Source organism: Suricata suricatta, chromosome 10 (genome assembly GCF_006229205.1).
Source record: "Suricata suricatta isolate VVHF042 chromosome 10, meerkat_22Aug2017_6uvM2_HiC, whole genome shotgun sequence".
NCBI lineage: Eukaryota > Metazoa > Chordata > Mammalia > Carnivora > Herpestidae > Suricata > Suricata suricatta.
Genome location: NC_043709.1, coordinates 7,839,543 through 7,865,116, shown reverse-complemented (window position 1 = coordinate 7,865,116; position 25,574 = coordinate 7,839,543). Strand labels below are relative to the sequence as shown.

Below are 25,574 nucleotides of genomic sequence, written 5' to 3'. Positions count from 1 at the left end.
TTATGATTATCTTAATTACTTAGAATAGTGTTCTTCCCTTGTATTTTCAGGCAGTACCAACCCAGAAATGGGCTCTATTTGGAAGTGTGTTTATAAATTACTTGTTTGAAATATAAGTCACACTTTACCATAAAAATAGAGTTCTTGTCAGTGGGACAGTGTCCATATTTTCTAAACCAACATACTGTCTAGGAAAGGATTTGGGCACATAGTATTTATGTTTGTAGGACTTTTTGATGATTTATGGGGACAACAGATGAGAAAATTAGCATTTCCCTGGAAAATCCAGGCTCTGTGGTTGTTGGAACATGGTGGTTCAGTTCTTGGGCCTGGCCACAGTCTAATGTTCACGAAGCCACGTACCAGTTAAGCTGTGGAAACAAGCTACCCTGTATGGTACATCGTGTTTCTACTGGAAAATTGAAAATCCATTAAGGCATTTTTTTCTCAGATTTTTTTTTCCTCTAGGTCTATTCTCAGAAACGCATTCCTCTTCCCTCTGCCAAAATCTTAAAAATCAAACTTTCTTTTCTGCTTACTACTGAATTTTCTTTCCGATTAGGATCTTTCTCACACCTACTGTAAAATGGAATACAGCCTCACAGTTTCTGTCCTCTTCCTACCCCACCTCCTCCTCCATGAAAAAATGAGAGTAAAGTAATCCTAAAGAAAGATGAGACCCTGCTTCAGGTCTCCTAAAAAATTCACTGAGTAGAACCACAGAGAAAACGGAAGTAAAAATAAAAATGATCTCTGGAGTCTGTTAGACTCTAAGTAGAGGCAGAGGAAAACTGAGAATACTGGATAGAATAGGACAGGATTTCAAGTGGAAATTATATGAAGACACGACCTTTCTAGTTTTTTACCCCACTTCAACCACATCTTTATGTTTGTTCCCCAAGAACCTGCCTGCACTCTAATCCCATTCTTCACTTCCCTCAGCTGATGTTTCTGGGTCCTTTTCCTCTTCCCGAAGATGGTGCCTTAGGGAGTCTCCCTGTAACTCTGAACCTGCCCCTCTTTCCCCAGTAGGCCTTATAAGAAAAACAACTCTATTGGTGCCAAGTCTCTGTACAGAGGACTGAGGTCAGGTTTGTCCATGTTTCAGTCTTTATCTTCCATTATTAAAATTAAAAAAACCCCACACAATTCTGTAGAATAGGGCGGGATTTCAAGTGGAGGTTCTGTGAGCACATGGACTTAGACTTGGGCCTGCCAGCCTGCAGACAGTACACAGCACTTGAAGTAGTGGCTGATGTCCCCCTTTGTTGGATATTGGACTTAGAATTGCAAGAGTTCGGGTGCCTGGGTGACCCCGTCAGTTAAGCATCTGACTGTTGACTTTGGCTCAGGTCATGATCTCATGATTCATAAGATCGAGTCCCACATTGGGCTCTCCATTGACAGCATGGACCCTGCCTGGAATTCTCTCTTTCTCTCTCTCTCTCGCTCGCTCGCTCGCTCGCTCGCTCACTCGCTCTCTCACTCTGCCACTTCCCCACATGTGCGCACATGTGCACCCACACACATTCTTCAAAATAAACAAATAAATAAGCACTTAAAAAATAAATTTAAAAATTAAAAAGTTTAAAAAAAATCTCAAGAGTCTATGGTGTTGATGCAACAGACCAGGTAGAACAAGAATGGAGGGTATGATTAGGAGATGCTGTATAACACAGGGGTTTGGACATAGCAATTTTGCTTTGTGAAAAAGCTGTTAGGGGCATGGTTGGCTTGATGGTGTTGTTATCAGTGTGAAAGGACTGATTTATAAAAATTAACCTGACCTTAGGTGGCATTAGCAGGAGTACAGCATCTGGGAAGGGATTTGCAGTTCCTGTAACGTGCCCAACACTGTGGAAAGAAACAGATCAACTTCCGTGGAGCCTATGCGGTTTGGGCCAGATTGGTCAATGAATTTGAACCTGTATCACATTTGCATGGGTTAAACACGTGGGAATGTCCAACCCCCAGGGGGGAGGCTTCCTACCTGAGGAAGCTCAGGTAATAGTCTTTAAAGTTTGGAAGGGCTCTGGGGCCTGACACTTAGCAGTCTCTCTTGGTAAATATCTGTCGGATGTTTTGTTCGATGAGACTTATTCTGCTACCAAAAGTGCTGATGGCGAGAGTCAAAGCAACAGGGAAAAACCTCCAGCTCAATATAAGTTGAAATTTTTAGATATTGTCCAGAGCAGCAGTCCCATGACTTTACCCCCACCCAGGGCACAGCCCAGGGACAGCACCTTCCCATCAGCCACCTGGGGTGAAGATGGACCACTGTGGGACTTCAGCCACAACTCTGTCTTTCAGTCTTCCCCAGAAGGCGTATTTAGTGAGTGCCTGGTGGTGGTTGGGGTGACTTAGGATGTTCGGAGAAAGAGCGAAGTCTACAACGCCTTCCAGTTTCTGACTTGAGAAGCCGATTGGGTAATGACTCTTGTTTCTTGAACTAAGAGAAAACAGAGAGCTGGGGAACAAGTTTGAGGAAGAAGGGTTGAAGAGATCTGAGTTGGAGGTAGTGATTTGGGGAAAACTTGGACATAAATGGTAAAGTCTGAGCATGGGGGAATCTGTACTCAAATAACTTAAATGTTGGAAGAGTGTAGGCCCCACCTTCATGTTCAAAATTTTTAAAAAGACACAATGTGGAGTACTTGTGTGGCTCAGTCGGTTGCACATCCAACTTTGGCTTGGGTCATGATCTCACAGTTTGTGGGTTCAAGCCCCACGTCATACTCTGTGCTGACAACTCAGAGTCTGGAGCCTGCATCAGATTCTCTGTCTCCCTCTCTCTGCCCCTCCCCTGCTTATGCACTCGCTCGCTCGCTCTCGCTCTCGCTCTCTCTCTCTCTCTCTCTCTCTCTCTCAAAAATAAACATTAAAAATTTTTCTTAAAAAAGGACCACTCATAACCAAATTCAGATGCCATCTTACAACTCTAATTAGGAGATTGCCGGCTCTCACCCTCTGAGCAAATCTGACTCTCCTCCATTTTTGTATTGCCCATGAACTAGGAATGTTTTTTACATTTTTTAATGATTAGAAAAATTATAGAAGAATGATATTTTGTGGCAATGAAAGTGGTGTGAAATTTATATTTTAGGGAGATCGGTATTGTACGGAGCACAGCCGCACTGTCATTTACATGTAGTCTCTGGCTGCTTTGCCTATACGCACAGTTGAGTCCTTACAACCAAGACAGTATGGCCAGCAAAACCTAAAATATTTACTGTCTGGCCCGTTACAGAAAAAGTCTGCTGAGCCCTGACCAGAAGTGTGAGAGCCCACAGAGGAAGAGAGGAAGGAAGAGGTGAAGAGCTGCTGGCGTGGGTCTCAGCAGCTCTCCCAAAGCAGAGGGAGGATATGGCCAGTAGTGTCCGAAGTTTGCAGAAAAGTCAAGAGAAGGCCCACCGAGTGTCCGTTAGACTGGCAATGAAGATGACTAGTAGTTGAATGAGAAGAGTTCCCAGGGAGATGTTCAGGGCAAAAGCCAGTGTGCATGGAGTCCCAGGAGCGAGTCAAGGTAGAGAAATGGAGGCAGTGCTTAGAGGTCACGGAGGAATCTTCAGTGAATGGCAGCCGCTGTCTGCGCGTCATCAGTCAGTCTGAGATTCTTGTTGTATTGCATTGTAACCACTGATTACTTACCAAGAAATTTTAACTTGAAAATAATGTCTTTTCAAGGGCTTGTATGTGTTTTAACTACGACTTTTAATAAAATATTTCTAGGGGTGCCTGGATAACTCAGTTGCTTACGGGTTCCCCTTTTGATTTCAGCTCAGGTTATGATCCCAAGGCCGTGGGATCAAGCCCTGCATAGGGCTCCACGCTGCACTTGGAGCCTGCTTGGGATTCTCTCTCTCCCCTCTGCCCCCTCCCCTGCTTGAGTGTGTGTGCGCATGCTCATTCTCTCTCTCTCTCTCTCTCTCTCTCTCTCTCTCTCTCTCTCACAAAGTTCTCATCATAAGAAAAATATTTCTAGAAGGGTTTTTTTAATGTTTAAATATCAAGATAGTTAAAGATAGTAGTTCATATTGGTCCAGCCTGTTTCAGAATTTTCTTAATACTTTTATCTGAAAAAGTAGCATTTTACTGAAGTTTTTCAGAAATAAAAGCAATTTTGAAGTTCAGACTGTAAGATGAGAATAACGCCAACAGGAAAGGGAAAAGATGCAGTCGTTAGAGTAAATACATGGTTTTTGGAAGTCAGTGAGTGGAAATTAGAAAATAGGACGCCCAGCATTTTTCACAATGTCTTTGTTTCTCTTTGCTACAGAGATCATGTTTAAGCTGCTGACCTTTTTTCTGGGAGATGACCCTGTTTTCAGCAGCTTATCTTTAGAAAGATTTGCACTACCACCTACAAGTCAGAAAGGTTCTAAAGAGAGACAAGAGGATCTGAAAGCAGTTCCCACTCCATCATAATTGCCGTCTCCTCCACTAGTACCTGGCATCCTGGAGCATGCTGTAATGCTCGCCCTGATGCCAGGAGGTTCTGAGTGTGGACCTTGGGAAGCAGGTTGGACTGGGCCCCCTGCCTAACAGCTGACTGCTCTTCGGTTAGTGTCTAGAGTTCTGAATGGCCCCTAAATGCTTCAAATTCTTGAAATCACAGAAGGGTGTAAGAAAAAAATCGAACAAGAATTCATTCAAGTTCTGAGGCGCCTGGGTGGCTCAGTCAGTTGAGTACCCAACTTTGGCTCAGATCATGATCTCACGGTTCATGAGTTCGAGCCTCGCGTCAGGCCCTGTGCTGACAGCTCAGAGCCTGGAGCCTGTCTTCAGATTCTGTGTCTCCCTCTCTCTCTGACCTCCCCTGCTCATGCTGTCTCTCTCTCTCTCTCTCTTTCAAAAATAAATAAAACATTAAAAAAGAGGGGGGTATTATTTATGATCTCTTCTATCCCTGATGTGGTGGGGAAATGCTTGGAGGCACTTTTGCAAGGACTCTTGCACAACATGTGATGCCTACCAAGTTTCTTTGATTGTGCTTTGAATGTCGTAACGTTAATCGAACTGGTGTTCAGACCGCTGTGCTGTAGGCTGCCCTTACTATGTTTTACTCTGTTTCAGGCAGTGAGTCCAGGCGTGTGACAGACCTGGTTAACGTAGAGTGGAGATTCTAGTGCTTCTATGGAAGGGCGGGCTCATGGAAGCATAGCTCCTTCCATCCTAAAAACCAGTTGGGAAGAATTCTCCCAGCCTTTGCCAACATCTTGTTTCTTCTCATAATAAGAGGAAAGGGGACTGGGAATGCCATCTGCTATGGAATCTTGCAGGCACAGAGAGAAAATGAATCGTTGAATAATTCCTCTTCACTCATGTATCAGTTATTTTTACTCATCAGCTGCTATAAGGTCATACAGAGCCTAATGATAATGTCATGCAATGGCCAATTTATTTTCTTAAGAAATAGGTTTATTCTTTTGGTTATCAGGTTATGGATCCTCTGACCTCCCTTCCTTACAGAAAGGTCCAGTACTGCCTCATGATTGTCTGAAATTAGACCATGGGTTGCCTTGAAGTTACTTCCGGCTCTTGCTCCTTTTTCTTGTTACACCCAGTACTCCCGAATGTCCAGTGGAGGTAGATTGGGTCCCCTGATTTCTGATGATGTGTCTCTCTTCATAAAGGAGCCAGTTCAATGAGCAACGTGCTGGCCCAAATGTTACTCTGGATGTCAGGGAACTTGATCTTAGAATCATCCGAACTGTCAGGCTCAGTGATTGTTTCTGTAATATTGCCAACTTCTGTTTGCCAGGCAGATTTTCTTGGAAAGGGTGGCAGTCTTTTGGTAGGATGAGGCAAGGGATATAGAGATCTAGAAGAAGATTCTTTGGAGGACTGAGGGGGAAAGTCCTCAATTTCTGCAGTGTCCTGCACATTGTATCTTCACACGGTCATCCTACACATTCCCATACTTACTATTCACCCTTTTTAAAAGTAAGGTAAAACATTAAATTCTTTAAAATAAATAGGAAACATGCCTACATTTTTACATTTTTGTTTTAAATAGTTGGAATAGATTTCAACAAATTTTGTGGTACCCTTAATTTTTTTTTTGACCAAAGCAAAAAAAAAACAAAACTGCACAAAACTTACAACATTTCTAATGATTTACACAGAGTGCCAAGCAAGAGTGTTTTTTGTTCAGGTAGTTGTAGAAATTAAAACCGAGTTGATTTTGTGCTTCTCCAGGGCTGAGCTTCCCTGTGGGGTGTACTCTGTGCCAGGCCCTAAGGAAAAAGATGAAAGATGGGTCTCTACCCTTGAGGGACTCTTGGCCTGGTGAGAGCAAGGAGCTTGTAAATGAGAATTTTAATATAATATGATAAATTCGTGGTAAAGAAAGACGGACAGACCAGGTATTCCAGGAGCGCAAGTAAAGGTGCTTAGCCTACCTAGCCCAGGGGCTTCAGGAAAAGTTTCCCAGAGGTAGATCTTTAAGAATGTGGATAAAGGACTTTTGGGCTGAGAGATTCAAACCTTGACTGAGGACTCAGCCTGAGACCCATATGTACCCCTCCACCTGCTAGGGAGCCCTCCAGGGATTTAGGGGAGTAAATGGTGGTTGCTTCCCCTCCCCCTTAATTAATGGACTAGAGTTCTGTGGTGTTGCTGTCTTCAAGTCCTTGTCCCCCTCAGTCCCCACCTCTGCCCCATCTCCATAAACTGAAGATGTAGGGGATCTAGAAAGACCACGTCCACCCACAGGAGGATTGAAGGTCCATTACTGGAAGGGGTCTCGTGTAAGTTCTCTTAAAAACAATCTTTAGAAAAATGTATTGGATTTCAAAGACCGTTTTCCAATCTTTCTCTTTCAGTGCCCGAAGTGACGAAACCAAGTTTAAGCCAACCAACGGCCGCCAGCCCAATTGGCAGCTCTCCATCGCCACCAGTCAATGGTGGCAACAATGCCAAAAGGGTGGCAGTGCCGAACGGACAACCGCCAAGCGCCGCCCGCTACATGCCTCGGGAGGTGCCGCCGCGATTCCGTTGCCAGCAGGACCACAAAGTGTTACTAAAACGTGGGCAGCCCCCTCCACCATCCTGCATGCTCCTCGGGGGCGGGGCAGGGCCTCCTCCCCCCACGGCACCCGGAACAAACTCCAACAACGCACAAGTGACAGGAACGCTGCTGCAGAGTGACGGTGGGACTGCACCAGGTGAGGAACCGGGGCCGGAAGGGATTTCCTGGCACCTTTAAAGAGAGTGAGCACTTCTTTTGTGCTGCCTGGTAGAGAGTCCCCGGAAGACTGTCGGGGTCACTCCCAAGACAGGAGAGCATCCCTGCATGAGAGGTGTCCTAGCACTTCTCTTCTGAAACTAGCTTTTAGTGTCCAGGGTGTGCCGTTGGCATGAGAGGCTAGTGTGGCTGCCGTTCGTCATCACCATTTGGGGCTTTTTTCCTTTTCTGACAAGTGCATTATAAACGCGGGCCTCCATGGTTCCAGCTGTCCCCACAAGTGTGTGCCCAGGGTAAGACAGGAGGTGGGACCAGTACAGACGCTCGATGTGAGTCCTGGCTGCCTGAGTGTATGTTCCTAGAACGCTGGGGGTTCTCTTCGATTACAGTGAGAATCCTGTCTCTTCGATTACAGTGTAGAATCTTGAGGGGGGGAGGATGCCAGACAATATCATTCTATCATTTTTTATTAGATGTTTACTGTCTCATGTGCAGAGTAAAGATGGAGAAGAACCTCATGGTGACAGAGGCTTCTTGCAGACTTTCTATGGCGGGCCTCAGACCAGGCCCAGAGCAGGCAAGGGAAAGCTTCCTGGCCCTTCCTTCCTGGCATCAGCATTTACAAAAGAAAGTCTGTGAGGAGTGGTCACGTTGAGTGTTTCTGCAACCGAGTCTAGCCAGGCCTGGACACAGACAGGGGTCTGGGTCCAGTGTGGGTCAGATTCTGTTTGCATTCTTAAAACCAAGGAGGCCCCTAAATCTGAAGAGTTTGAGATTCTCTGCTTCCCTACTTTTATATGGCTCTCTGTAAGATTTTTTCAACTTTATATTGATTTAAAACTTCTCGGTTAAAGTAACTAAAACAAGTTTAGAAGAAATTACTGGGTTAAAAGCATGTCATTTTTCCCTTCCCCCCACCAAATATGATAAATTCCACCAAAATATGTGCTAAGCCAGACTAATTTACCAGATTAAGGTCCTTGGGCATACAAACCAATGCACGATTGCCTGCCCCATCATCTAGCTGGGTGGGCACTCATCATCCATCAGCTGCTTCCTGAGCAGTAATGCACTGGCCACTGTGTGGATTTCAAACATGAGCAAGATAGGGTCTTTGCCTCAGAGGGGGAGCTCTTGCGAAGTCTCTGTGCTAATGTGGGGGAAGGAAGATGTGAACACAGCACCACAGCACTGAGCAAAATGGCCCTAGACAGGGAACGGTTATTTTCAGATGATGAACTTAAAAACGAAACAGAAAAACCTCATAGAAGAAATGGCATTTGAACTAGGCCCAGAAAGATGGGTAAATTTCAGTATATGCATTCAGGAGGAAAAACCAGTAGGTACCAATGTGGAATGGTGCCAGGGTGAGAAGGCACAAGTTGTGGAATGTCAACATCTACATAGAAAACAGTGGAAGATAAGATTAGAAAGTCATTTCCCAGGTTGTGCAGCATCTTGATCAAACTCCAGGCCAAAAGAGTTTAGCTTTTTCTTGTGCACCAGGAAACTGTTGGAAACTTCCCATACAGCAGTGATCTAATCAAAGGTGTGATTTAGAACAATTACTCTAGCCAGGGGTGTTTAGAGTAGATTGTAGATACAAAGCAAGTTCAGGGTGATACTGCATTGTCTCAAGATATGAGGAGGCCCTTCTCTGTCAGTAGAAAAGACAAGGAGAGGGCACCTCGGTGGCTCAGTCAGTTAACTAACATCCAACTTCGGCTCAGGTCATGACCTCACGGTTTGTGAGTTTGAGACCCACATCGGGCTCTGTGCTGACAGCTCAGAGCCTGGAGCCTGCTTCTGATTCTGTGTCTCCCTCTCTCTCTGCCCCTCCCCTGCTCGTGCTCTGTCTCTAGCTCTCTGAAAAATAAACATTCAAAAAAAATGATAAGGGGATATTTACACCTAGCAAACACACCAACCAGGCAAGACGAAAGAGAAGAGATGACTAAGACAGGTGTGACCTGGTTTACCAGGACAGGCAACTGGGTAGAGAAGTGAGTTTGTGAGGAAATGTGGTGAGCTCTCTCAGGGGCGGTCTGAGCTTGAGGTGTTGATAGAGCGTGCGTGTGTCGCTGTGATTGATAAGACCATCTCTTCCCCAGAGTCAACCCTTGGAGGTGCTGCTGCTTCAAATTATGCAAATTCCACTTGGGGCCCGGGAGCCTCCTCCAACAACGGCGCCTCCCCCAACCCAATTCACATCTGGGACAAGGTGATTGTAGACGGGTCTGACATGGAAGAGTGGCCTTGTATTGCCAGCAAAGACACTGAGTCTTCTTCCGAAAACACCACCGATAACAACAGTGCCTCGAACCCTGGCTCTGAGAAGAGCACTCTGCCAGGAAGCACCACTAGTAACAAAGGAAAAGGGAGCCAGTGCCAGTCTGCAAGTTCTGGGAACGAATGTAATCTTGGGGTCTGGAAATCTGACCCTAAGACTAAATCTGTTCAATCTTCCAACTCTACTACAGAGAGCAACAATGGACTAGGAAATTGGAGGAATGTGAGTGGTCAGGATAGAATTGGACCTGGCTCTGGCTTCAGCAACTTTAACCCAAATAGCAACCCATCTGCCTGGCCAGCGCTGGTCCAAGAAGGAAATCCTAGGAAAGGGGCATTGGAAACGGATACTGGTAATTCCAGTGCACAGGTTAGCACAGTCGGTCAGGCATCCAGGGAACAGCAGTCAAAGATGGAAAATGCGGGTGTGAATTTTGTTGTCTCTGGCAGAGAACAGGCTCAAATTCATAACACTGATGGACCAAAAAATGGAAACACTAACTCCTTGAACTTAAGTTCACCAAACCCCTTGGAGAATAAGGGAATGCCCTTTGGAATGGGCTTGGGGAACGCCTCCAGGAGCACTGATGCCCCTTCACAAAGCACTGGAGATCGAAAGACTGGGAGTGTTGGATCTTGGGGTGCAGCTAGGGGGCCTTCTGGAACTGACACAGCCTCTGGACAAAGCAATTCTGGAAACAATGGGAACAATGGAAAGGATAGAGAGGACTCCTGGAAAGGAGCTTCTGTTCAGAAATCAACTGGGTCAAAAAATGACTCTTGGGACAACAATAACAGGTCTACGGGTGGGTCCTGGAACTTTGGCCCTCAGGACTCTAATGACAACAAATGGGGTGAAGGGAACAAAATGACATCTGGGGTCTCTCAGGGAGAATGGAAACAGCCGACTGGGTCTGAGGAGTTGAAAATTGGAGAATGGAGTGGTCCAAACCAACCAAATTCTAGCACTGGAGCATGGGACAATCAAAAGGGCCACCCCCTCCCTGAAAACCAAGGCAATGCCCAGGCTCCCTGTTGGGGAAGATCTTCCAGCTCCACAGGAAGTGAAGTTGGAGGTCAAAGCACTGGAAGCAACCACAAAGCAGGAAGTAGTGACAGTCATAATTCTGGCCGTCGGTCATACCGGCCCACACATCCTGATTGTCAGGCTGTCTTACAGACTCTTTTGAGCCGAACTGATTTGGACCCCAGGGTGCTCTCAAACACTGGCTGGGGCCAAACTCAAATTAAGCAGGACACAGTGTGGGACATTGAAGAGGTGCCAAGGCCCGAGGGGAAATCTGACAAAGGAACTGAGGGGTGGGAGAGCGCTGCCACACAGACCAAGAACTCAGGGGGCTGGGGAGACGCACCCAGCCAAAGCAATCAAATGAAGTCTGGATGGGGGGAGCTCTCAGCCTCTACAGAGTGGAAGGACCCCAAGAACACAGGAGGCTGGAATGACTACAAGAACAACAATTCTTCCAACTGGGGAGGCGGACGACCAGATGAAAAGACCTCTTCCTCTTGGAATGAGAACTCCAGCAAGGATCAGGGGTGGGGAGGGGGACGCCAGCCCAATCAAGGATGGACTTCTGGGAAGAATGGTTGGGGAGAGGAAGTCGATCAGGCAAAAAACAGCAGTTGGGAAAGTCCTGCAGGTAAACCTGTGTCTGGGTGGGGCGAAGGAGGGCAGAACGAAATCGGAACTTGGGGGAACAGTGGGAATACGAGCCTGGCTTCCAAAGGTGGGTGGGAGGATTGCAAAAGGTCTCCAGCGTGGACTGAGCCAGGCAGACAGCCCAGTTCCTGGAATAAGCAGCACCAACAGCAGCCGCCGCCGCAGCAGCCCCCGCCCCCGCAACCAGAGGCTTCTGGTTCATGGGGAGGCCCGCCCCCAGCACCTCCAGGCAACGGACGACCTTCCAATTCCAACTGGAGCAGCGGGCCACAGCCAGTAGCCCCTAAGGATGAGGAACCCAGTGGTTGGGAAGAACCATCCCCGCAGTCAATTAGTCGGAAAATGGACATCGATGATGGCACTTCGGCATGGGGAGACCCTAACAGCTATAACTACAAGAATGTGAATCTGTGGGATAAGAATTCCCAAGGGGGCCCAGCACCTCGAGAACCAAACCTGCCTACCCCGATGACCAGTAAATCAGCATCAGGTAGGCAGCGGCTTTTCCTTGTGGGTTTGATGAAGAGAAATCCTAAAGCAGGGCATTTTTATTAAGCTTCATTTACTCAGATAGCCTTGTTCTGGAAATCTTTCCTACACTAACCCTATTCTGCTGTTAACAGAATCTCTCTTTTTATAAGATGATAGCAGTAACAGATGCTGGTGGCACACTTAATGCTCTTTCTTGGCAGAAGGAAAAAGATAGCATCCCTGTGTTAGTCTCCCAAGGCTTAGGGGTTTTTTAAAAATGCTTTGTGTGGGTTGGGTTTTTTTGGTTTTTGGATTTTGTTTTTGTCGTTGTATTGGTCTGCAGAATCCAAAAAATATATCTCACTAAACAAACTATACTCCAGGTTTTAAAACGAAGAATTAAAATTGTAGCAGAAATAGACTTGGTTTCCATTCGAGTTCTGCCCGAGGACACATCTCGGTGTTTTCTCCGTCCCCAGCGAAGGGAAATCTCTCGTGTTGCTCTTGCGGGGGCCGTCGGAGTGCTCCGCAGCTGGGGTCTGGAAGGCTCTCAGTCACTCTCCAGGTTATTTTTAATGATCACTCTGGAAGTGAAGTCCTTTGTAAAAGAAATTGTTCTCTCCTGATAATCATTTGCCCAGAATTAAACTTTTCTTCTTCCTTCATTTGAGAAGAAACCTCATTCCTGATAAATTAAAAGTAGTGCTCGTAATCCCTTCTGGCACTGCCCACTTGGATGTCCCCATAAAGCATAGAGTTCAAAAAACTAAGGGAATGCACTGTTCAGGTGGGGTGTTTTTTCCTTTTGTTTTTGTTTTTTAATTAAAATTAATCATGTTTAGTTTTCCACTCCCCAAGTACATCTTGGGGAGAGTTCAGTGAATGCAGGTATGGCCACTTACAGAATGATTGTTTTTAACTCGTTCTGTCCCTTCCACCCCCCAGATATTGGAAAGATTGAGGGAGGAGATAAAGATTGTTCATTAATTTTCTATCTAGCATAAAATCTGCTAACATGTAAAAAAAGAAAACCCAATTATCCATATAGTAAAAACCTTCAAGCTGTACAGAAAAGCAAAATGAAATAAATAAAAGAATCTTAGCCCCTAGGGTCTCTTCCCACAGGTAATCTCTTAAGAGTTTTATGTCTCATTTAAAAATTTTGTTCCTTACCGATAGCAAAATGTGTCTCCCCTTTACAGATTGTAGACAGAAGGGATTGCTGTTCTCCACCTTGCCTTTTTCACACACTTTAAAACTTCCCATGTTAGCACGTACGCTTTGTCTTCTGTTTCGTGGACAGTGTTGAGTCCACGCGTGACACAGTTGGTCTGACTAGCCCCTTTTTGATGGGTATTTGGGTTGCTTCCAAAGGGTTCCCAACAGCGACAGAGCGTTGCCGTACACATCATTTCGTGTACTTTACAAGTATGTCTGTGGTATAATTTCCTGGCAGTGGAATTCCGGGCCCCAGAGTTAAAGCAACAATACCAGGTACGCCCCGTACGAGGAGGAGACCCATTTATTTGTATCTCTACGAGCAGAACATAGGAGTGCCTGTTCCTTCCCCCTTCTCCCTACCTCCCACCCGTGGATGTTGGGATCTTTCATTTAACAGATCATTCTTAGAGACACATTTTCTTTCTTTACAGTCTGGAGCAAAAGCACACCACCTGCTCCAGATAATGGTACTTCAGCTTGGGGTGAGCCGAATGAGAGCAGCCCTGGGTGGGGCGAAATGGACGACGCGGGAGCATCGACCACGGGCTGGGGGAGCACACCCTCCAACGCTCCAAATGCCATGAAACCTAGTAAGTCTAGAGCGTAATCTGCAAGGCATTTTCCAGTAATTTGGAGGTCAGACATTTTTGTGAGGGCTGTCGTAATGTTTAAATTGTCATTTCAGTGAGATTCAGGACTGTGAACCTTTAATGGATGATTAGTAACAAATGGCCATGACTTAGCTTTGGGTATCTTAACATGTTTACATTGAACTAAAAGTCATAAGTTAATTTTGTTGATTTTATTTTAAGTTAGGTTTAGTATCTGGCCAGAATTGAAATGTTGGTGTGGTACTGGGTTTTTTTTGTTGTTTTGTTTTGTTTTTTGGGGTTTTTTTTGGTTTTTTGCCAGTAACTTAAATAGTGCTCGCCATGTCTGTTTTGCATTTCTGCCCCTTGGTTAGTGTAATTTAAAAAGACTTTCCTGGCTTTTCATGTGGAACATCGTCTCTGCTGCTCAGTCACTTCCCCCTTCTGTTTCCTCCTTGTCCCTTTGTCTCTCCTCATACTTCCACCCACACAGGAACATTGAGGGTTTCTCGAACCCAACAAAGATTGCTTCGTTTGAATTTTTTACACAAAGCATGTCACACTTATTCATAATCATTGAAAGTCTAAGCTTTATTTGATCCAGCTGGCAACGTGTTGTCACAGTAATTTGCAAAACTTTGTAAACCGATGCTATGGAATGTCTCATTGGAAGTTCCTCGGTTGAAAAATTCAGTTTCAAGTGCCCATTTTCACTTGTTTGTAGTTTTCTTAAAAAGTATTCCAACATCTCTTTTTTTTTTTTTTTTTTTTTGCCGTATTGCAGACTTAATTATCTTCATTTTTTTAAAGTCATATTGAATGCTTAAAATTTGAATAAGAATAATAAATTCTGTGCCAGTTTTATTGTATGACAATTCTGACTCTTCTAGTGCCCAATAAGAAGTACAATCTTTGTTGTAATGTAGAAATTCATTCTTGTGCCTGTGTAATTTGACTGCATTTTAAAAATTATCAATCTCCTGCACTTCATAGCAACAGCTTTATAAAGACCTTGATTTCATCATGATTTTCACTGTAAAACTGGTTGTATTGTCATGGGAAATACCATACCATAGACTTGAAATAGATCCAAAATGCTGGTGGAAGATATTAACCAGACCGTTGGCACAAGGAGGCACTTCAGCAGTATTGTCAGGATTTTTATGTGTCTTTCCCAACCTCAGAATCACCCTTCCTGCACCACAAAATTTGCACTTCTCTCCAGATTTTAAGAAAGTCTTCTATTCTTCAGGTTCCTCTGTAATCAAAGCTATAGTTATCCTTTGTCTAGGTGATATGAATGTGGAAAGGGCTCGAATATTTGCCTTGCTGTATAGATGGATTAGGTAAGATGACAAGTACCCCAGAGCGCCACATTGGTACGGGCCGGTCGTGTGGTTACTGTTCTGTGTAGCTGTTGCATACAGTCCACCCATTGTTTTCTTAAAGATTCCAAATCTATGCAAGACGGCTGGGGGGAGAGTGATGGTCCAGTGCCGGGAACTCGCCATCCCAGCTGGGAAGAGGAGGAGGAGGGAGGAGTCTGGAACACCGCCGGCTCTCAGGGAAGTGCTTCCTCCCACAACTCAGCAAGCTGGGGACAAGGAGGAAAGAAGCAAATGAAGGTACCCCACTTTTGAAATGTTCGAGTTGTTTCTTCATTCTTAGAAGGCAGAACCGAGAATTTCCTCATGGAAGGAGCCCTGAGGTCCTAAGTAAGGGGGACATATTTTCTTAAGAGCAAATTAAGTACTTCCTCTTTACTCTTCACCTTCCTTCCCCATGACCTTGAAACCTCGAACCTCAGAGCTGTTGCCGTGAGTAAAGTGGAATTTTCAGAGACAGGAGATTTTTTTTTCACTTTTAGTTTTCATATATTTCTATGGAAGCTTTCAAGGCTTTATACTTTGTATTCTAAAACCAAGGAAGACCTTAGGGTAAGTCCTCATGATATATAGAAGAGAAACCAAAGTAAGGCAGCTTCTCCAATGGCATCAGCATGATTGGTTTTTATCCAATCTGGGAAATTCCAAAACCCAGAACCACTCTCCCCGCAAAGCAAAGTGCTGGTACACAGGCCTGAGGCAGCGACCAGGTGACCTGTCTGCATCCCGGGCCACGCTGTGTTCTAAAGCTGTTGCTTTCCGTATCTTGGAGCAAGTCCACTGCTCCTTTTATGTGATAATTCGATGCAGACTTTGTTTTCCATCTAGAACAGTTACCAGTTTCCCTTCGGAGACTTCTTTTTATTCACCCTAATCACAAAAGGAATTACTCAGTAAACTTCTCCCCTGGCTTGTTGTGGCCTTGTTTTTGTCATTTACAAATCCCCAGTGAGACTGAATGAAAAGGCAGTGGAGGGAGATGGATTACACCCGGAAGTGACCAAGGAGAAGGTGCCCACCCACGCAGGCCGCCGCAAGACATAATCGATTCAGTTCAGTGGGGGTTCAGTGTTTCTGCTCTGTGACTGACGATTCTGATCTTTTGTATCCAGGGGCCTTTTTTTTTTTTAAACTGATTGTGAAACAGATACAGATAATGTAAAAAGTACCATTTTAACCATCTTTAAGTGCACGCAGTTCAGTAGCACTGAGTACATTCATCTTGTGTGACCATCAACACCATCTAGACACAAAACTTTTCATCTTGCAAAACTGAAACTCCATTCACATTAAGCAAAAACTACCAATTCTCCCCTCCCTCCATTGATGGATTTTTGACCTTAAAACCTGTAACTGAACTTACGTGAACTTACTTACTTCCAAGAATAATAACATCGACATAACCTGTACCATTGAAACACAGTTCTTATTTGTGGAATGCACAAGTGCACAAAGTCCCATCACCCCCTCCCCCCACCAGGTCCGCATCATAGTCTAACCTGCCTTCTCTGTAGAAGTAAAAGTGGAGCTCATGTTGGGTGTCCTTGTCAGGGAGAAACTAGGTTGTCCCTTAGGAAACAAAAACTCACGTCTGCCTTGCTTTACGGTAAGATCAGGGATGGTGTCTTCTGCTCGGCGTCTTTCCCCCTGGGGACTCATGTCCTTTATACTATGAAACAGGCAGATGAAGTGCTACACAGATGAGTCCTCACGGTATCTGCACACAGACTGATGACCAGTTTAAATAGCCTATTTAAATAGGTTGGTGCCTATTTATTTTCCAGATAATAGGCACTAGCATCAAAGTCTTTCTTTTCTTCTACTACAAACTGGCTCGAGCTACAAGAAGATACTAAAAGGGAAAGTACTACCATGTGAACACTGTATTTTAGAAAATCTGATATTGACCTTCTGTAAGGTAAAAAATACCAGCTGACCGTATATTTTTCCAGTTACTTCTAATTCAGTGTGATGAATAAAATAAGAATGAAAACGTAGAACTAAAGCATATTATTCTTTCAGACTAACTGAAAATATCAAAATAACCACAAAGAGGGAAATTTGGGTTCAAGAAGGTAAACTGTTGGTTCCGCATTTTCAATCAGTACTTAAATGCAACTCAGCTATGAAGTGAGATCAAGTAAAACGTTTGGTTCTGAGGTTGCACATTTCATTCCTTAGTGCTCGCTGAAAGGAGGAAACAGTGATTCGTGGATGAATCCTCTTGCCAAACAGTTCTCAAATATGGGGTTGCTGGTGAGTTTCATTTTCTCCTATGTGTAATCTATCCCAGCCTTTACTTTCAGCACAAATGTTAAGACCACTGCCACATATAGTTCAAAATTATAGAGTTAGGGGCACGTGGGTGGCTCAGTCAGTTAAGTGTCTGACTCTTGACTTCGGCTCAGGTCATGATCTCACAGGTCATGGGTTCAGGCCCTGCATCAGGCTCTGCATTGACAGTGCAGAGCCTGCCTGGGATTCTCTCTCTTCCTCTCTCTCTCTGCCCCTCCCCACCCCTCAAAATAAATAAATAAACTTTAAATTTGTCTTAATTAAAAAAAAAATAAAATTACAAATTTGGAAACTGGCTAAACTATATTTCTCATTTGGATTAAACAGTATTTGTTCTTATTTTTAATGAAACACTCCAATATTTAAAGGTTATGACTTTTGAATTTGTACCCTTTTCCTTAGATGGTTAGGGGGAAAAAGAGCCAGGCCCTTAAAACTTACATAATTTTCCCTGACTACTACTGTACCAGTTTTCATACTATAATTTTGAAAATGACAACAACCGCAAAGTAACTAGAGAAACTATTTATAACTAATTATATAGGGAATTCTTGTAGGATTTCTCTCCCTCTTTTTTTTTTTTTTTTAATCTCCTGGGAGCATCGTGGGGACACCCCGTCCCTGGTTGCCAAAAGACAAATGACTTGACTTGGCTGCACATTTCCAGATTTGATGACTTGACAAGTCACGAGAAGAAGTTGTCATCATTTGGCTGACACTCCTGGAATTTGATCCTGAGCCGACTGGAACTTGGGGACAGGGTTTTATTTCTCTAAGCAGCTATTTAGCTGTTGCCCTGTCCATAGAATTACTGAAGCTAATTCTATGTGAAAATTGAATTTAGAAATGTAGACACCAATAGCAATCAAATTAGTCAAATAACGGATGATCTTGTCATCATTACCGTGTAAGGTCCGCGTCAGCGACCTCGTGTGGTGCCGGTGTAAGCCGTCACTCTCACATAAACGATGCCCTTTGCCCCCCACTGATTCAGATATTAAATTCAAACCTTTAATCCTCCTGCACCGTTGCTTATTTTTCAGAGTCAAACTGAAGATAACCCAAGCAGCAAAATGGATTTGTCTGTAGGTGTGTATCACTTCACTTATGTGAATGGACTATATTGTTGTTAATGGTGTCATGTTGGTTCGCGGCTCCATTTGACTGGGCTGGGTGCGAGTCAGCAGACATGAAGGACTGTCCTATACACTAGGTGGGGATGCAGGATCCAAGAAAGTAACATGAAGGAGTGGTGTGTGCTGGGGATGAGAAACTGGGGCTTGAAGGCCACCTGTTAGCTGTGGGGAGCAGGTGTACCACCTAAAAGAATCAGCCTTGACCACCCTTAGCAGTTGTTGCCATGAGGGGTAAAGGCCCACTTTGTTCAGCAATTCATACGTAAATTGACATCTTGGTTTTTAAATACTGGGAACTAATACAGATTTTAAAAACTCTGGTGTGTGGCCCTGCCAGACTCCGTTCTCAGATTTCTCGTCGTGTCTTCCCTGAGAGGTTTCATTACTGATGAGCTCTCCCCGTGCTCCCCGTGCTCCCCGTGCAAGCGGAGCAGATGCTGGACCAGCCCTTAGTCTGTGGACGCCTCGCTGTGATGCCGTTGCTCACTTCGAGGACCATAAAAAGAACCAAACCAAGAAGAAAGGAAAACAGTTCTGGGTCATAAGGGAAATAGTCTTTCATGTATGATATTTTAAAATCTAAGAATAACAGGGTACCTGGGTGACTCAGTCGGTTAAGCGTCTGACTCTTGATTTCAGCTCAGGTCATGATCTGATCATTTGTGAGGTCGAGCCCCAAGTCCGACTGTGTGCTCTCAGCGCGGAGGCTGCTTGGGATTCTCTCTCCTCCTTTCTCTGCCCCTCCCCCACTTGCCCACAAGTGTGTCTCTCTTTCTGTCTCTCTCAAAGTAAATAAACTTCAGAAAAGAGAAGAAAATCTAAGAATAATGAAAAAGTAAGGTTCTAGGGGCACTGATATGTCCATGTACTATCGCAAATTTCCAGAGCTTTGAAGAGGAATAATCATGGTACCTTGGAAATCACATTGTTCACTTAATGTGTTCAATTCTGAATTCAGCTGTGTCTCTTTATTCCCAACAGCCAACCCTACCCATTTATCTAGCAGATGCTAAGATAGTAGCAAGAGACACATTCTCTCACTGAGGACGTTTGATTTTATGAGCCAGTTATACTCCTCAAACACGTCAACAACCAGCCGGAATACTTTTTTAGTCAGATTTTTACCAGTCTGGCCCTAAGTCTCTCTTTCAGTCCTTCCATTGAAAATAAGCTGCAACAGAAAAAGAAACAGAAGGATCCACATGTGCTCCAGGGAGGGTCCCCAGCAGCCTCAACCAATGAGATCTCTTACGATCTTACCCCTGACACCCCCGGGAGGCAAGTGGGACTGGTCACTCCTGGTCACGAGGGAAACATTGGTTCTTAAAATTTTCACTTCTTCTGTGCTACTTTTCAGGGAGCCTTCCAGATAAAAAATTTGACGTGGACAAGAGAGCGATGAATCTCGGGGATTTTAATGATATCATGAGGAAGGATCGATCTGGGTTCCGTCCACCTAATTCCAAAGACATGGGAACCACAGATAGTGGGCCTTATTTTGAGAAGGTGAGTTGAATCCTTTGTCTGAGACAATAATTCATGCGAACCACTTTGGTTCCCATTTGTTCTTTAATAGCCGATTCCAGGAGGAAGCTTAGAATTACTGAATTAATGAGCAAAACGCAGACATCACCTGCATTTAAGTGGTGACATGAGAACAGTTGATGTCAGCGGGTGATTGGGCAGGAAGTAGTGCCATCTGTCCTTAGTGTGTGAGTATTGTGAAGGAGTCTAAGTTTCTGAAAATTTTATGAAACTTGGAGGAGGTATATGGTCTGACTCTTTACAACAGAAAAAAAATGCATACTCAAAACATGTAGAAGAAATTTTAGAGACAAATTTATTCTGAATTCTTTTTTCTGCTGCTGGGTAATGAGAAATTAAATTTGGGATCTTGTGCAAACAATCTGTATCTCCCAAGGCCTTGCCTTCTAGCTTTGTCAAGATGGCCCAGAACTTTCTCTTTTGATATTTCTAAGGGACTTCCTTTGTTCTCCTTCTCCATTTCCCTGGTGACCTATTTTTAGTTACAGTAGTTACTGTCCAGATTCTGAAGTGACTGATTTCAACGAGTCATTTATACCTATTTGTTTTGATTTTTACCAATTCTAATGGAGGAGATCATTCCTTGATTCAGAATATGGATTTGCCATGGCCCTGGTCTTCAGAAAGCAGTTAAAACTAAAAGTTTTAGATCTAACATATTTTTGACACCACTGATGCTGGTCCAGGCAGCAACAGATTCACAAGATTACTCTGGCTTCTGTTTTAGCAGCCACATAGTTAGAGTAATCGGTATTAGATGCATAAAAATAAGTATCTGGCAATTTTTTCTTCATGCAATGGGCAGAATGTGTTATTGACTTAGAGAATAAGAAAAAAGTCTGTGTCAGAGATGACAGATGGTGCCTTTGGGGCCAAGTGTGACGACTCTTATCAGATCCGAAGTCCATCCTCGTTTATTGCTAATACACTCTAACTCTGTTTGTTCCTAGTGTTTCTCTCTTGTCCCTTCTTGCATTCTGTTGCTTCACTAACCAACACTCATTGTGATTGGCTAACTCCTACTACTTTTCAGCTGACTTTGCCTTTCTCCAATCAAGATGGGTGCCTTGGGGATGAGGCTCCCTGCTCTCCCTTCTCCCCTTCTCCCAGCTACAAGCTGTCTCCCTCTGGTTCCACACTACCCAACGTCAGCCTTGGAGCAATCGGCACAGGGCTCAACCCCCAAAACTTCGCTGCTAGACAAGTAAGAGGCCTCTCAAATTTATAACTGCTCGGCTGTGGCCTCGCCTTGGCCCTGGTCTGCAGTTTATTGCATCTTTTGTCTGTCTTGGGAAATTTGTTGATTACTGAATGCACAGAATGATACTAAGTATTAGGCTTTAGATCTTTCAGCCCATAGAACCCATCTCTCTTCATGTTTTCTCAACATGGATTTTATTTTAAATCTGTTTCTTTAGTCCTCTCATTTTTGGTCATAAGTTCACATTTAATAAGTTAACCAATAACTGGCTTAGGAAAATAAAGAGGCGACAAAGGTATCTTATGACGTCTAACTTAGTGGCATATTCGCCATTTTTAACATTATAATGAATGGCAAGTGATATATTTGAAGTCTTCAATTTGATAAAACGTCTAATTAGAAAACAGCGGCAAAACTAGGACGAGTAAATATTTGAGCATTATAGTGTCTTAAAATCTAGTGTCCGTAAGTGTAAAATATAGTAATGACCCAGATAAAGATAATTGGATATGAGGGAATGAAGCTTTGAGAAGACTAGATACTGCTCACATGTGGCAAGCAGCCCGTTTCGTAGGGATGTGTCTCCGTGGCCCCAGGAAGGGCTGTGCGCTGGGTGAGACTGGCGGGGCTGGCCCCACTAAGACCCTCTCCGTCGCCTTTGCGGGCCTGGGGCAGCGCGAGGGACTGTCACTAGAGCTCCTGTGTAGTTCTCGTGGAGGAAGCCAGGAATTTGGAGACCGTTCCCTTGTGACGGTGACTCCAGTGATATTTTCCTAGCCACAGTTCTGTGACCACGTACCTGTCACTGTGGCTTTCACCTCAAGATATCACGGAAGGATATTTAATTATTAATTGTATCCATTCTGTTTCCGCGTGAGGGCTTTCCCATACAAGTTAAAGGGTGACGTAAACCTCTCACACCATAGCCCTCGAGCTACACGTAGGTCTTTCATACACTTCTAATTGTTGCCTTAGCACATTTTTTAAATGGATCATGTTATATCCGTGTATTCACTTGGTTATCTCTGGTTTGGGAGTTATGGGTAATTTCTTGTTTTCTTTTTTTTTTATATTTCACTGTCTTACTGTTTCCTTAGAGAACATAGATGTGTGATGCTTATATAAACATAGAAGAAATAATTACATCAGTGGTTTTGCATGGCTTTTTTGTTTAGGACAAAGTATAAAATAGCCCTGACACTCTTGAGTAATGATGATTATAAACATGCCTCCAGGATCACATGTTTATCAAATGCCATTAGTATATAATTTTTAGTATAACATAATAAACCAGCCAAAGTACCCATGCACTGGACACTAAGAAAAGGTCATTCCTCTTTGGTTTCTTTGGTTTGGTTTGGTTTGGGTTGGGTTTTTTGGTTTTTTGGTTTTGTTTTTTAATCTGTGAGTTTGCTACAGTGTCCATTGTGAATCAACTAAATATTTAGGTCGTGGTTTTTTCACACCATTTTCATGCAGACTTAATATACTTCCTAATTAAAAATTAAAACATGAGGTTTTTATTTTCCAATCACAGATTTCAGTCAGCTCGGTAATATTGTTTTTAATTTATATGCCTTTCTGAGTTAAACACTGTAGTCGAGGCAAATATCACCAATAAATATTAGACTCGGGTCATCATACAACAGTGAAGCTGTAGAAATAACCAGATTAACTTTTGTCAATATATAAACAAGCATTTGATGATCGTTTTTCCTAATTTCTAAATATGCTTTTAAAAAAACCTGAATCTATATGATCGCCACTAAACGTATGACAAAATAACTACTTCTAAGCCAAGAAAATAAGGAACAATGCCAGGTTCCATATTTAAAAAGAGAGAAGGTGTCCGATAGACTACTGCTGACTCATCTGTACTGTTATCCATACTGGATGTGTCACAGGGCCTGGTACAGCTTTAGAGATGCTGATAAAGAAAACCGGAAACCTCCGGTGTGGTTAGGAGGCATCTGTCCACTGGGAATGTGCAGGTAGGGCCTAATTTCATAAAAACTTAAAAAAGTTAAATTTCTTTTAATATTTGTTATCAGAAGAGCAGTTGGAATTTAAAATGATCCTCATAAAGCAGTTTGGGGCCAGTTAAAATGGATTCTGGCAAGGACTTCAGCTACCAGAATCCTCACCATTCAAGGACCAGTCCATGAATAATTAGCATCTAATAACAAGGTCATTACTTTGATAGTGAAGTATGGGAATGATCTGAGCAGAAAATTCTCAATGAAACCGATGTTTCTTGTGTTCTTGAGAGCGACCAGTAGGTAAGCCAGCAGCTACCATGACTCAGAGAAGTTAGAGCCACGCCACGTCCCCTTAGAGTGACCGTTTTGATTAGTATGACGGGTAGTGGAGACATTAGTGTTTGTAGAATTAAAGATCTTTTCATGTTTAAAGAGTCCTTTGGGAGATTTTAAATTCATGGTGGATCTCTGATTTTCTTTTATGACATAGACACAGGTTTTGATGGCCTTTTCTACTTTATGTTCATAGCCATTTTTATTTTCAGTACTTTTAAGTTCATTAATTTTCCAGTAGCAGTTCCTTAATCTATTTCGAATCATTAAGCCATTGAAATATCTTTAGTGTTCTAGAACTTAATGGTGCTGTTACAAAATTCTTCTTAAAATTACCTTCATCCCCACGAAGCCAGGGATAAGATGCTAACTTCCGTTCAGAATACACAGACTTGGAATAGGCAGTAGTACGGCTGAGCTCGCTAAGGATGTGCGGTGGCATGTTGCCACGTATGTGAAATTGGTGGGTCGTGGTGTTGGCGTCCTACAGACTAGGACTTTATTGAGTTCTGGGAATACAGAGAAGGAAGTATTTAGCTGGTGGTGGAAAGACAGAATGGACAATGACTATAACTAGATTTGCTGATGGATGCCGTCAAACAATGACTTGAAGTGTTTTGAGAACGTAGAGGTGGGTCAGTTAATTTGCATGTGAGCCAAGGAAGAAAGTTGGGGGAAGCCTTCCTTTATGAGGATGAGCTCTGAGCTGGGCCTTGAAGATGGTGTAGAAACCTTCCTGAGACGGAGCAGCGTCAAGTTGTCAAATACGGCCTTTTTGCTGAGGGGCTTTTCTCGGCCCAGAATGAGTCAGCGCAGAGGGCCCTCACGGAGCCAGGTTCTCTCCCTCTTGAGTTGTAACAGCCTAGACGTGGCCCAGTGAGTTAGTCTTCCGGAAACCAGGGAATTAAGCTTTTGTTAAACCAGACTGACATTCATACACTGGGATGAAAAGTTACAGGTGAGTAATGTGTTTTTTAGTGCCCCCTGAATGGTTTTTCACTTTTTCCTTTCAAAATAAAAAAGAGTAGTTGAAAGAAATAGTATATTGCCTATACCTTTCAATTCCAAAAAAAAAAAAAAAAGTAGTGCTTTTTTTGAAACATTTGACCAAATTTAAGCCTTTTGGTTATAGAGTGCCTCAGACTAACGGGGTGGTGGTGCTGTGTGCATGGTTTGATTTGGATAATGTTCCCAAGCATTCCAAGACCGGGAATTTTTGGTTATAAAACTCTGTGATTCCACGGAACACAGGATATGATTCTTCTGAGGGATAGAAAGCCAGGACTGTTTATTGTTTGCATTTTCTTACGTTAACAAAAAAGCCTGACTGCTGCTGTTCCGTTTGCAGGGTGGCAATCACGGTCTGTTCGGAAATAGCACAGCACAATCGAGAGGTATGCACACGCCGGTGCAGCCACTAAATTCTTCTCCTAATCTCCGGGCACAAGTGCCTCCCCAGTTTATCTCCCCCCAGGTAAGTGGCTTTATGTTTCCACGGTCCGGCAGGAAGCCCGCACAGGTGGTGACCAGTCCCCAACTGACCGGTTTTGTGGGCAGTAAAGGAATAGCAGTCACCCAGATGTCTCAAATGTAAGAAGTCTTGGGGCGCCTGGGTGGCTCAGTCGGCTGAGCATCCGGCTTCAGTTCAGGTCATGATCTCACGGTTTGTGGGTTCGAGCCCCGCATCAGGCTCTGTGCTGACAGCTCAGAGCCTGGAACCTGCTTCCGATTCTGTGTCTCCTGCTCTCTGCCCCTCTACGCCCCAAAAATAAACATTTAAAAAAAATTTTAATGGAAAAAATTCAGATCAAGATTTTTAGAACAAAATGTCAAAGTCCTTTTTTTATTGTATTGTAGACACAAAGATGCTTTTATATGAAAAGCATTATGATTATATTCCTTTTAGACCTCTCTGTATTTTTTCCAAAACTGCATGAATTGTTTTAATTGCATGTAATTGAAACTACTGTATAAATTCTGATGTGCCAGTGTTCTGAGGTCGGTTGCCCTTGAGGACTCCCTGCGGGTGACCGGGAGAATAGCCAGGCTCGGAGGTGTTCTGAGGAGTTTTGAGGAGCTGAAGTACTTGACTAGCTGCTCTAGGGGCGTGTGTTCAGCACAAATGACGCGGCAGAGACTTATTTACCAAACAGCTCTGTGTGGGGCATACAGTCCTTTCGGAAACCCTGTAGGTCCATTTCTTAGTAGGAGAAGTGCAGTGGGTTGTTGGCAGGCTGCAGGTGACAGACTGTGGCAGTCTAC

General features: G+C 43.8%; 1 protein-coding gene across 1 annotated transcript in view; it reads left to right on the top strand.

Annotated features, from left to right (window-relative positions):
- The window catches only part of TNRC6B (trinucleotide repeat containing adaptor 6B), an 81,458-nt gene that overhangs the window by 6,289 nt on the left and 49,595 nt on the right, over nt 1-25,574 (top strand). The window contains exons 3-10 of the mRNA XM_029955408.1: nt 6,825-7,166; nt 9,298-11,646; nt 13,280-13,438; nt 14,888-15,063; nt 17,005-17,079; nt 18,162-18,207; nt 19,612-19,760; nt 24,661-24,786. Of these exons, the coding sequence (XP_029811268.1) occupies nt 6,825-7,166; nt 9,298-11,646; nt 13,280-13,438; nt 14,888-15,063; nt 17,005-17,079; nt 18,162-18,207; nt 19,612-19,760; nt 24,661-24,786 (3,422 nt within the window). The remainder of the gene's footprint in view (nt 1-6,824; nt 7,167-9,297; nt 11,647-13,279; nt 13,439-14,887; nt 15,064-17,004; nt 17,080-18,161; nt 18,208-19,611; nt 19,761-24,660; nt 24,787-25,574) is intronic.